The sequence below is a fragment of the Manis pentadactyla genome, chromosome 6 (genome assembly GCF_030020395.1).
Source record: "Manis pentadactyla isolate mManPen7 chromosome 6, mManPen7.hap1, whole genome shotgun sequence".
NCBI classification, from domain to species: domain Eukaryota; kingdom Metazoa; phylum Chordata; class Mammalia; order Pholidota; family Manidae; genus Manis; species Manis pentadactyla.
The window spans coordinates 97,953,625-97,967,259 of NC_080024.1; the positions used below are offsets into that span (position 1 = coordinate 97,953,625).

At 42.3% G+C, this 13,635-nt stretch overlaps 1 protein-coding gene across 2 annotated transcripts in view; it reads left to right on the plus strand.

Annotated features, from left to right (window-relative positions):
- Positions 1–13,635, plus strand: part of GAREM1 (GRB2 associated regulator of MAPK1 subtype 1) — a 186,463-nt gene that overhangs the window by 61,446 nt on the left and 111,382 nt on the right. For both annotated transcript variants that reach the window (XM_036885524.2, XM_036885533.2), the window contains exon 2: positions 11,400–11,540. In XM_036885524.2, coding sequence (XP_036741419.2) covers positions 11,400–11,540 — 141 coding nt within the window. The remainder of the gene's footprint in view (positions 1–11,399; positions 11,541–13,635) is intronic.

The window sequence follows — 13,635 nt, forward strand, 5'->3', positions numbered from 1 at the left end:
CTTACACATCCTAATACATTTTCAGAAAACGGGTAGCTCCTAAACATGGGTTTCGTTAGAGTTTCTGTGCTGCAGGTTCATGGCCCAAGTGAGACACAAAGGGAAGACTTAAGAGTAGTTACTGGCTCTTCATTCCTACTGCTGGTCAGAGGCATACCTAACCTGGGGGCTGCAGAGTGACCTTTCCTCTCTCTGGTACTTGCCCTGTGGCATCACTGACGCATGTCACACGGACATTAAGTTCTCTTGTTGATGCTAAATTGTAGGAAAGTCGTTTCATCTATATTCTTCATAATTTTTTTGCCATTAATATAAAAACACATTGTTTTTCTCTCCAGATTACAAATACTTGATATCATCCCATTTACAGTCATGCCCCTGACTTGGTTTCATAAATAGATTAGAACCAAAGCTCATAATATGTGTTACTTTAACAACCCAAATGTGAGTTAGCATATAACTCCTATCTGTAATTAGATACAAGAGTTCTATTAAGTGTGTGACAAAATATTTTTACTGATTTTTTTGAGTAATAGTCTCTTCCTTGTGGAGTAAGCTTGAGTTAATAAAAATAATACAGCCTCTCCTCTAACAAACTACTTAGGAAGCTTGAAAAAGTTATCAGAAGCATAATATTGATGAATGCTGTTTCCTGTAAACCCTGTGGAATTATTTTGAAGTAAAAAGCATTAGATACCAGGGATTGTTCAGATTTTACAACCAGGAGCCAGGCTTAGACAATAATTTCTTAGATAGGCACCTTTAATACAGTTGGTTTTAAGAAAAAAAGCAAAAACAAAAATTCTCTAGTATTTTGAAACTAGTTTATACATTTCAACTGAATAGTGAAGGTACCATAGTTCTTACTTTATTCTAATACTCCTGTATCAGTTTAAGCTTGTATAAGCCAAACTTTGGCTGCAAGTCACAGAGATCCAAAGACAAAAAGTCCAGGCTGGTATGTTGCCCAAGGTGACAGGTACCCAGGTTTCTGTGTTATTGTTGCTATGTCGTGGACTCAATTCAAGTCCTTGGTTCCCTTCAAGGTCCAAGATGGTCACTACCATTCCAGTTCCAATTCCAATAATCACATCCACATTCCATCTATGAGGAAGAATAAAGAGGAGAGGGCATATCCTCTCTAAAGGTACAGCTTGGTCACCACTTATGTTCAGTGTTGTATTGGAGCTGCTAATCAGAGGTATTAGGCAAGGAAAAGAAAAATAAGATGGTATGGATAAAAAAGTTTTAATAAAGTAAAAGAAATACGATAGATTGGAAAGGTAAACGTAGAACTATTTCTAGAGCAGATGACATGAATTTGTATAGAGAAAACCCTAAGGAATCCACAAAAAAAAAACCTAGTAGAGCTAATAAGTTCAGCAAGATTTCAAGATATAAGGTCAATATACAAAATTAATTGTGCATCTCTACACTAGCAATGAACACTCCAAAAATGAAATTAAAAAACAATTCTATTTGTAATACCATCAAAAAGAATAAAATAGGAACAAATTTAACAGAAGTGCAAGACTTGCCCATGAAGAGTTGTACATGGGCAACAACTGTTGAAATAAAGATCTAAATAAATGGGAGGACATCCCATGTTCATTGATCAGAAAAGTTAATATTGTTAAGATGCTGATCTTCCCCAAATTGATTTACAGATTGAACACAATCACTGTAAATATCTCAGGTTGCTGGTTTGGGGGCAAAAATTGACAAGATGATCCTAAAATTCATATGGAAATGTAAGACACCCAGAAAAACCACAACAACCCTGCAGAACAAAGTTGGAAGACTCACATTTCCCAATATAAAAGTTTATTACAAAGCTATAGTGATTAAGACCGTGTGGTACTGGTGTAAGCATAGATAAATAGAGCAGTGGAATAGTATTAAATGACCAGCAATAAGCCCTTGTATTTACGGGTCAGTTGATTTACAACAGGGAGGCAAAACAATTCAATATAGAAAGAATAGCCTTTTCAACTAGTGTTTAGACAACTAGATACCCACATGCAAAAAACTTAAGTTGGACCCCTAATTGCCATATGCATAAAAATTAGCTCAAAATGGGTCACAAACCTAACTGTAAGAGCTAAAAACTATAAAAATAGGCATAAGTCTTCAAGGCCTTGGGTTAGACAACAGCTTTTCACACATGATACCAACAAACAAGAGGAAATAAATTTGACTTCATCAAAATTTTTGAATTTTTTGGTTCAAAGGATACTATAAAGAAAGTGAAAGGACAGTCCAGGTAATATGAGAAAATACTTGCAGATCATGTATCTGATGAGGAACTTGTATCCAGAAAATGCAAAAAACTCTTAAAACTCAACAATAAAGACAAATAACCAAATTGAAAATTAGCAAAGGATTTGGAAAAGATACAGGAATGACCAATGAGCACATGAAAAGAGGTCAACATCACTAATAATTATATAAATGCAAATCAAAACCACAATGAGAGGCACTTCACATCCAGTAAGATGGCTGTAATTTAAAAAATGGATAATAACAAGTGTTAGAGAGGATGTGGAGAAATTAGAGCCCTCATTCATTGCTGGTGGGAATATAAAATGGTGCAGCCAATTTGGAAAACAGTCTGGGAGTTCTCAAAAAGGTAAATATAGAGTTACCATCTGACCCAGCAGTTCCACCCCAGTTATGTATCCAAGAGAAATGAAAATACATGTTTACACAAAAACTTGTGCATGTGTTCCTATCAGCAGTATTCAGTAAGTGCCAAAACTGTAAACAGCCCAAAGACCCATCATCTGATGAATGAATGGATAAACAAAACATGGTATATCCATACAATTGAGTAGTATTCAGCCATAAAAAGGAATTAGGTACTGATACATGCTACAACATGGATGATAACCTTGAACAGATTATGCTAAGGAAAGAAGCTAATCATAAAAGGTCATATTTTATAATTTTATTTACATGAAATGTCCAAAATAGGCCAATTTATAGACACACAAAATAGAGCAGTGGTTGCCTAAGCCTGGGGTAGGGGAGTAGGCAGTGGCAGTCAGTGAAGATGAGCCTCCTTTTGGGGAGATAGAAATGTTCTCTGGTCAGATTGTAGTGATGTCTGCATGCCTCTGAGCATGCTGACAACCACTGAACGGTAAGCTTGAATCAGTAAATTTCCCGGTATGTTAAAGATATTTTTTAAATATCCATCTTGGAAGTGGCACATACTACTTCCACTGCCTCCTGTTGGCTGTAACTTAATTACATTGTTTTACTTAATTGCTGTGGGGGCTGGGAACAGTACTCTGTATTCTAGGCCCCCCGGTGTGCCCAGCTGATACAAGGGGACGGTTCCTCAGGACCAAGAGTGACGTACTGGTGGAAATCAAGCGGTCTCTGCCACTTTCCAGTTAAAGGCGAGGCGTAACTAAGAAACTGCTACAAGTACAGTGGTTAAGCCAACAGTCATTCCTGATGAAAATCTTCTGTTAGCCTGAAACAATACCTGTGTTTTCTTTTTTAAAAAAAAAGGCTTACAAAAGAGAGGTCTGAGAAAATACTATTTTTTATTGTAAAATAGAGGACAAAAAGAGGAAAATAACCTTTAATTTCATCTGGCTGTTAAGTGTATCAATTTGTGGGCCCTAAATAGTGAAAGTGACCATGTCCAGTTATCACCGGCAGTGGCTCACTGACACTGGCTGGGGTACTGACCCTGGACCAGTGATAGGACAAGAAGATCCCTGGCACCCAAGAATGGCACCATCTATTGGGGAAGTGTAATGAATATGCATCAAATATTAAATAATCCAGGATCATTTATAATTGATACACAATGAAAAAAAGCAGGCAGTAAATGCTATGCAAGTTTAATAGCCTGAGAGAATCCTGTAGCCAGAGGAGCTTGAGGGCAATAATAGTAACAGACTTTTGGAGAGCTTAAAATGTGGCTCATTCTTTCTAAGTGCCTGATAGGTATTATCTCACTGCCTTCTCACAGAGGATGCAAGAAGTGAGTCCTGGGTGATGTCCTCCAGGACCGGTGGCTGTGCTCTGAATGCGGGCTGCACGGTAGGATGCTGGCACAGGTTTCAGAACCCCATTCCGAAACGTTGGTTCCTGGGCCCCATTCCCAGGGGTTCTGATGTCAGGGGCCTGGCGTGGGACCTTACCTGATAAGTCCCCAGATGCTTACAGTGGCTACAGCCCAGAGTCAGAGCCGCCGTCTTCCGTGGGGCTGCAGGTCCCCCCATCACACTGAGGGTTGATGGGCCCTTGAAGGTCGGGTTGGGCTGAGGCAGCAGACACACTGTCACTCTCAGAAGTGATTAGAAGGGGGTCGAAGTGTTCCCCTAACGCCACCACTAGAAACGGGCTGCTGGATACAGTGGGTGGCGGGGATGGTGGGAGGCCTGCTGGTCCAGTGACCAGCACTTGGAGCAGGTACCTCAACCATTAGGCTGAAAGCATTTTCTCCTCTTATTCCTAGAGCTTTTGTTCCCACTGGGGACATTTTTGTTTTTTTCAGTTTCCACTGATCTCAAAATTATTACCTGTGCTTTAGTGATTTCCTACAACCACATCCTCCCTGTTCTGTAATTTTCTTCCCTAATTAGTTAGTTGCTAATTAGCTATATCTTTTGGGATTTTCCTCCCTTTCTATTCCTTTTTGGAACACCTTATTGCTGTTTTCATTGCAGACAACATCTTAATTTCATGATTCTGATTACTCCTCCACTGTCTTAGAGCGGTTTTCTGTGACATCACCCATCTCTGCACCTGCACCCCGCCAGATAGCCTTTCTGTACTTACTTTGGGTGTATTCCTTTGGGACAAAGATATATTCTCATAGTGCCCTGTCTGTTCTCCCAGTAAGTATTTCTTTTTTTGTTTAGGAAACAATAAAACCACTAGGACCTCATGCATTGAAATGTTTGAGGATGCTAATTAAATAGCATTTCATTATATCCCTCAGTTTGTGGGATTAAATAAATAAATGAGGAAAAGTCTAAGCTACATTTGCAAATTCAAGGTCAGTTTGTATTTATGAAGATTATGTCGAAAGAAGAGCCTCTAATACAGCAGCAGGCTGCGTATAGGCCCTGGAGTTAAGGTAGTCTGACTGCAAAAGCAAGCAGGAAAGCCATAGCACGTCACCACATGGTATGTCCCATCACAGCCTAACATGTGCTCAGGATGGCAGGCGGGGTGCTCCACTGTGTTGATTAAGGAACGCAGACTGCTGACCATGGCACTGTCTCCATCTCTTCCTGGGAATCAATATTCAGCCCTTGGCCAAGGAGAGAGCCGGAGGATGGCTGGTGGAGAGTTTTCATGGGGGAGGCCAAGGCAGAAAGTGGGAAATGCCATTTCAGCTCACATGCCTTTGGCTAAACTCAGTAGCATGGCACCACTAACTGCAGGGGGAGTCAGAGGAAGAGGGGACCGCTCTGGTTATCAACCCCAATCCCTGAAAGTATTTTTCAAAAATGGGATGGGAGAGGGGGAATCAGGGAAGGTAGTCAAAGGGTATAAACTTCCAGTTGTAAAATAAGTACTCGGGATGTGCTGCCCAGCAGGGTACCCACTATGTGATAGTACAGGGCACCCACTGTGTGATGGTACAGGGCACCCACTGTGATAGCAGGGAAGTTGCTAAGACGGCGGACCTTCAGAGTTCTCATCACACCGAGACAAGTATTTCTCTTTTCATTGTATCTGCATGAGATGATGGACAACTAAACCTATTGTGTTGATCATTTCACAATACCTGTAAATCAAACCATCACACACTGTACACCTCAACTTACACAGGGATGTGTGTCAACTGTTTCTCAATAAAACTGGAGAAAAAAATGTTTTCAGTGTAAGAGAAATGCAGTGGTTTGAGTACTTAACTGATTCAGTAGGTTTCCTACCTACCTGAAAAGGATTGAAGGGTCAAGTAAACACATAATTAAAATTAAACAACACTACTTATTAACAGTGAGGAAATACAAGCAGTGTCACCACAGACCAGCTTTCCTTTTAACATTGGTAAAATAAGACGGTACAGTTGTTAGATTAGATCCATAGTAGTGACACAGATGCCAGAAAACCTATTAATTTACCCATTGTTGGTACTACTGGCTGTGCCATGTTAACAGTTTATATCCATAACAGATAAAAATTATACCCAATTCAGTAAATCTGATTCTCATTGTACATGTGTGAACAAATCACATTACTTCGTTGAGGCCTTATTAGTCGGTCAGCAAAGCTGTGTCCACACAGAAGGGTTCTCCCCATGTGCTGAGAATCCGAGCTAGCCAGGCAGGATGAAAGCGTTCTGAGCGCTCCATCAGCAGTACGAGATTGAGCAGGTGCTCCGCGAAGTGCAGAAGCCGACGCCCGGGCGTGGGAAGGATTAGCAGCCAGGCCCTCCACAGAGACCCGCCCAGATTGTTGACAGCCAGCACGCCGGTGTGCAGTGTAACACTGGGAGCCAGAGACACACATGTGAAAAAAAGCTCTAATTTACCAATGGCCGAAATCACAGCACCACTTAGGGGACTGTGGAAAATCACATTTGTCCTGGGTGACATGGCATGGCAGAAAGCAAACAGCCTGGGTATCTCTGTTCTCTGGATTCAGCCCAATCTTAATAGAAAACTCATCAGTAGTAAATTAGCAGGCTTAATAACAAAACAGAGAGAGTCATTCAAGTACACTCACACTCCATCTTCATGTTTAAAAATAAAAAGGCATTTAATAAGAGATTTGGATTCTGTGACAGACACAATGGAACTACTTGAAGTGAGTCAGACACATTCTGAGTAATTCACATAAAAAGTCACTACAACTGTATACTAAGTCATCATTTCAGCTGTAACAAATTCAGTTACTCAGACAAAGCTGAGTATGGTTACAAGCAGCATAAAAAGAAACATAAGATTTGATGTCTGGAAGAAAGTATTCTAAATAAATATGGACGTTATGAAATTAGAACATTTGAAAAGCACAGGAAACGACCAGGCGGGAATTCCGGGCCACTTGGCTGCGTGGCCGCAGCTGCGGAAGGCCAAGTGGCCTGCGGGCATTGCCGCCGCTGCAGCCGCCCTGGATGTCCCTGCTTCTTGACCATCGTTCTCATGCTTGGGGAGTGTAGGGGCCAATTTTAAAAGGGAAACAATGCTTGTAATTCCCACAGTATTACATTGATTTTATCATAATGTCATTTAAATACACAAGAACATTAGTTCCAAGGTCCTTGTGCTTACAGCTCTAAATTTATGAATTCTGTAGAGAATATAAGCAAAGCTACATAATCAGTGTTTAAACGTAAAAATTAAGATTATGTCAGGAGATGTTCACAAAGGTGGCCTTGACCTGGGCTTTCAAAAGTGAGTAAGTTGCATAGTGAGTGAATAGGGGCTGGGAGGTCAAGGGTTAGACAAAGAAAGAGAGGAGGGGGTCCAGCCATGTGCGATTCCCTGTGTACATGAGCAGATAGCGGGTTCTCTGCCCTCCGTTACGGTGTGGGGGATGTAAGGTCAGTCAGTACCTGGGGAACTAGGTCGTGGGGGCCGTGAACACTGGGCCAAGCATAAAGGCTGCCTTAGGTAGGAGTGGGACCCTGACGTGAGCAGGAGAATGAGGTGACCAGTGCTAGGTTCTCAGGAGGTTTGCTGCAGCAGTATTTAAATACGTTGAAAGAGTGAAGAGCAGAAGATTGCCAACCCAGCCCCAAGAGGTAGCTCTGCGAGGGCAGGTAACCTGGGTCCCCACTGTGCTGCCAGGTCCCCAAACACAGCTGGGTTTCAGGAGGTGTTTCTTGGACATACGAACCATACCTGAATGCATGGCAGGGGCCGGGGGGCAGGCATCAGGTAGACGTGTGGAAGGTAAAGTCCTGACTAGAAGCTCAGAAAAGAAGTTAGTAACTGGTATTGTCAGTAACCAACTGAATCCTTGAGAGGTGTGTAAGATTGTAAAGGTGGGAGAAAAGGTGAACAGGGCTAACGATGGAACCTTAAGGCCTTCAGTTACAGCTTGCGTGTCAAGGGGAAAAGAAGAAAAGGTAACAAGGAGAGGTGAGAAAGGTGAGTCAGAAGGTTAATCTTGGCCTAGCAGCCAAGGAACAGAGCTTGTCCAGGTTGTATTTATCTTATATTTTGAAATTAATTATTTTTAGCAGACTGAATATGGATTCTCATTCTCCTAGTGTTAAAACTGAAGTGGGGAAATTTCAGGATGGCATTAACATATTTTGGAAATTACCATGTGATTCTTTTAGACTTCCTGATAGTACATCTTTGAGCTAAATAATGTTTTAGTACGTTGCTCGTAGTAGTTAAGCAACAAGATAATTCTATGACAAAAAATTGTTTACTTTATGAATTCATTTAATGTCATGTCCTTATTGATGGCCTACCTGAGGACATTTTAAGGGATTATATTGTTTTAGCTCTAGATAATTTTTGCGAAACTTACTTTCCTAAAGCAGGTGCATGGTTCAGTTGTTTAAAAAGTAAAAAAAAGACAGTCTCAAAATAAGGCATTGCTTTCTTAACTACTTTCTGGCTTCAAAAACCGTTCTGAACCCTCTTGATAGAGTGTCTACCACATCGGCTAGCGGTGGTATTTAACATTACCTTTTCATTTTGATTAACTTGACTGCAGTTGTTTCTTGGCCGCCTCTTTAGAGCCCACTGTGGAGTGAAATTAAAACAGTTTTTATGATATAACAATTTAGCTGCAGAAAACGACATTTTCCTCTTCCCCTGGAGTGGCAGTGAGTGTTCCCTGAGTCCCCTGCCCCTGCCCCATGGCCCGGGGCTCTGCCTTCCTGTCTGTCCCTGCCAGGGCCACGGGCCTTGACTCCCCTGAAGCGTAGCTCAGCTGTGCCCTCGCCCAGACCCTCCCCTGGCTCCACACGGCCTGCCCCTCCCATCAGCCCAACCCATCCCCCCAGGAAGGACCGCCCGAATGCCGCATGTTCCTCTTAACTTACTCTTGACCTTCTCTACTTAAGTCCCATCTCCGCTCCAGATTTCTTACTCTTCCTTAGCACTCATCGCATCCTGCCTTACATAAAATTACACTTGAGCACTTCTTACCAGCAGAAGGCTGACTTGGATGCAGGTTCCCCACTGCTCTGTGCATAAAAGATACCACCCAGTCATGGTGGTAGGCCAACAAATCGTGCCCATTAAATATGTGCAACTCTGTGTATGCCAGTTATTCCTTAAGCTCCCTTTTTAAGGCTAAGTAAGTGCAGGTTGGATAATCAGGATGACGAATTTGTGAACTGCTCTCCTTCCCTTGCTGCTGACCCTCTTGCCCTTGATCTTTCTTTCTCCCAAAGCCCTTTCACTCCCAGTCACCCATGTGTGTTCACAGGCTCCGGGTCTGTCCTGCTGGCTGGTAATCCAGGCTAGGGTCTTTGCTTCGTTCTCTGATGTGCCCCAAGCCCTGGGAACCCTGCCTGTCGTGCTGGTGGGGGGCATGAGTGAGATTTGAAGCCGCAGGTCAGTTTCCCCCATTTCTTGGATTATTGTTGGCTCTTGTCAAGGCCAAGGACAGCGTGGTGGTGGAGGGGCGGGGGGCTGTAGGGTCCCCAGACTCAGGCTCTGCCTCTGGAGCCCATGGCAGCCTTAGGCGAGTTTCTTGACAGCTTTGAAGGTCATTTCCTCACCTGAGGAGGATAATACGACCTAAATTACAGTTTCTATAAGAATTAAATTTTAGAGAGAAAAAGCTTGCAGCAGTTAAGATTAATAGCGTTCCCTGATCGCCCCTCACCAGCATGCCAGTCTGGCTGCACGCTTCCCATGGCTGTTGCTCCGTCTCCGCAACAGCCCTGTGAGGTGGGCAGTATCGTTGCCCATCCCCAGGGTGAGGTGGAGAAGGTTCCCGCCTAGGCCCCGGCAGTGGTGGGAGCAGCCCTGGCGAAACCTGGTCAGCTGCCCCTGAGGGCCACGATCGGGACTCGCGCCTGCTGCCTGTGGGTGCGGCCCTTCCACACTGCTGCCTCCTGGGCGGAGCCCCCAGGGGGCCTTGGATTTCTTCTTTGGAGGGCAGTTCCAGATCTTCCTTCCTGCCCTGACGTGCTGGAGGGATGTGAAGGGCTCGTGAGTCCCAGTGGCCTCCACCGGCAGGTGTCTTCGTGAGCCTGGTCCCCCCAAAGCGTGAAGGGCAGGGGAGTGTGGTTTGAAGCCTCCCGGCCCTTCCCGCCCCCCCCCACGTTACTTGGACCCTCCCCGTCCTGCCAGGTACCCCTACTTCCAAGTCTGTTTCTTTCTCCCCCACCACCACCAGAAAACTTTTAACTCTGCACTTCCTGCAACAAAGATGTAAAATATTCTACCATTAAGACTGGTTTAAAGATCGTGTCCTCACTGGTTTGGAAACAAATCTCATCATTGTTTGTGGTTGTGATAACCAAGTTGCTCATTACAGCCTCCTCTACATATTTTTATTGAAAAAGCACTAACACTTCTAAGAATTTTTGAGGGATCTATAAATGCCATTTCAAAACACATGGTTAAATCACTAATATCTTTTTTGCTTAAACATCAAAAAAAGGAAGGCTAATTATTTTCTGTATAAAGAAATTAGCCTTTTCAGGTGTTTTCTTTGAGCATTTAAAATTACTAAACCAGGCTTACTGAAATGGGTCATATTAGCATCTAAAAAAACCAACTTTTAAGTTTCAGGGAATGGATTTCTCTTTTGAAATAGTTTGTCATTTGTTCAAGTGCTAAAAAGGCACTTAAAATATTAAAATGAAAAATAATTTCGTTTGTGTGCTTTACAGCCTCATTGTTTTTAATTAATTGGGAGGTTTGGTTACGAGGCCAGAGAGAACTAGCAAAACAAAATTTTAAAGGAGAGATAAACATTTAATTTCAAGTACTGTTTCAACACAGAGAAAACTTTATGATTTATTTTTGGTACTTAAATTGTATTGTTTAATAGCATAAACTTTGGAGTCAGTCTGATCAAGGCCTGAATCCCAACTTTTCTGCTTATTAAATCTGTGAGCTTAGACATGTTACTTACTATTCTGAACCTTGGTTTTTCTTACCAGTAAAGAAGGAACACAACTTATTTGCAGAGCATCTAAGTAATGCCCAATGTATTGTCGGCATTTAATAAATACCTGTTTTATTATGATTGAAATGTAATCATCTAGATACAATGAGGTTTTGGAAATCTCTTTGCTAATAAGCAGGGAACATTTCTGTGGAATCCTGTGTAGAACTGTCAGCTTGGTATGGATGCCTTTTTATTGCTAATTCAAAAATGAGCTTACCTTGGCATGAACTACCAACTTCTGCATCAGTCAAGTTTTAACTAGTCAAATTTTATGCAGAATGTGGAGTAGCAGCTGCTAATTCTAAGTTTCTTCTGTAAAATTCTGTCTCTAGGGGAATGCATAGAAGGGCTGCGGGAAAACGACTACCTTCTGATTCACTCCTGCCGCCAGTGGACCACCATCACTGCCCATAGCCTGGAGGAGGGGCACTACGTCATTGGGCCAAAGATCGAGATTCCGGTACATTATGCAGGTAAAACTTCCTTCGTGGGGCAAGAAAATGCAGAAGATGGGGACTTGAATGTGCTAACTTTTTTCTCCACAACTAGAAAGCAGAATTGCCTAAAACTAGAGCATATAATGACTTACCTTGTGTAATTGTTTCACCTGTCAGTGATTCATTTTGTCACACATATTTCTAATTATGCATGTAGCTAAATGTGAATTCCTATTAGATATTTATAAAATGATAATTTTACAAATACAAAGAACGCCTCTGTAGTCTTCTTGAATGACCAGCCGACCTTTGAGCCCCAGGGTCCAAGGAATCCTGGGTGCCTTGAAATGTTGCTTTTGAGAATGACTTTGATGTCATTTTTCACAAGATGCCATTTCACAAAAGAGCATTGTTGTCTGGTTTCAAAAGTGTCCAGTTGGCAGTTCAGATACCCGGACTTCTTCGCAACGGGCTTTTAGAGACAGGCAGTTGAGGTGGCCTCACTGCTGCAGTCAGATCAAGGTGAAGGCTGCCTTCTTCCTCCACTTGGTACTCCATTCAGTTCCTGCCACTCGGTGCCATTTTACTGATTTTTATTAAGCTCATTCTGTATGCAGTACTGCCCTAGGAGTTTCAGATACATCCAGTGGCTTGAATTAATTTTCAGTAGTGGTAGCTTATAAATACACTTTAAAAAAACAAATTTAAGTTATCTTATACTTTCTCCTGGTGCCTATAGTTTGTTATATAAAGAATCATGATTTTTTTTTCTCTACTTTTGGTCAATTTTTCAAAAGTCTGTAGCAGGGCACTCTAGTCAATTATCTGTAAATTATGTAGCCCTGAACCTCTAATCAATTACAAATTATGTAGCCCTCACCCTCTGCTGTTATGTTTTGAGTGAAAGGTCTGCAGTGCCCAGAGGGTTGTCTGTCTAGAAAAGGGACTTTTCAGTATTCTAGTTGCCTAAAATGGCAGCAAATGGTAAATGGTCAATATTTATTGAATGAATGAATCGTTTGGCACCCTTTTTATTCCCAGGAGTCTTCAAATGCCAATATGACAGGGATCACCCAGCTTCTGAAAACTCCTTCTTATTAAACAAAATTATAAGAAAGAAAGGATTCCTCTGGCCTGAAACGTTGTCCTTTAGACTTATATTTCCTAGCCCTAGGAGTAGCCTTCATGGAAGAAGGAGGAACTTAGAATTGTGGTTCTGGTCTGCTTCCCCAGATTCACCTTTCCTGCTCTGAAGAGTGAACCTTGCACTCTGGCTACATCAGTCGCTTCCTCTGCCATGAATCCTTTTCCATTAATGCCATTCCCTAGCCAGGTGGCCTTCCTCGGCCCTGCTCTGACCAGAGACTGGCTCTGCATCAGGAGGGTGCAGGCATCCCCAGCTGTCCCCAGGGTCTGTTTATATATACCACATTCATTTGGCACGTGCCCTCAATCTTCGTCCAGTTACCTTTCTCTACATGATGCCTTACTATACACTCCTTAACAAGCGAGACCAATTCTAGAAAATCATTTGTGAATCCTTTGGATCTGTACACAAAAGGTAGGTTCTTCCTGGCTGTAGATGCTCAATCTTGGGCTCTCAAACTTGGCTGTGCATTGAATCAGCTTTAAAAATGACCCATCCAGGCCCCATCTCCAAAGCTTCTGCTTTAATTACTCTTGAGTGTGAACTGGGCATTAGGATTTTAAATTTTGGTGTTGAATGTGCAGCCAGGGTTGGGACCTGCTTTCTGGAATGGGCATTCACAGTGTCAAATGGTAAGATTTCTCAGACACCTGCAAGTATTTGTAGATGTTTTATTGTTTTGAATATATTTTTAAATTAATAGCCATTCAGCTTCTACTGGGAAGAAAGATATGGTATGTTCCTTCATCTGCAGGGAAGAGAACAGTGCATGTAATTGGGAAACCAGGTATCATGTCAGAAAAGATACTTCTTTAAAAGAAATACTGTTGCCAAGACAAAAAGGAAACATGGGTGAGATCACACCACTTCACATTGGAAGGAGAGAGAACATCCTACAGGAAAGAAAACTCGAATAGAGACTTAGTTCAGCTGCTCCCCAGGTTCCACGGAGGGGGTGGATTGCAGGCAGCAGACATGTCTTTC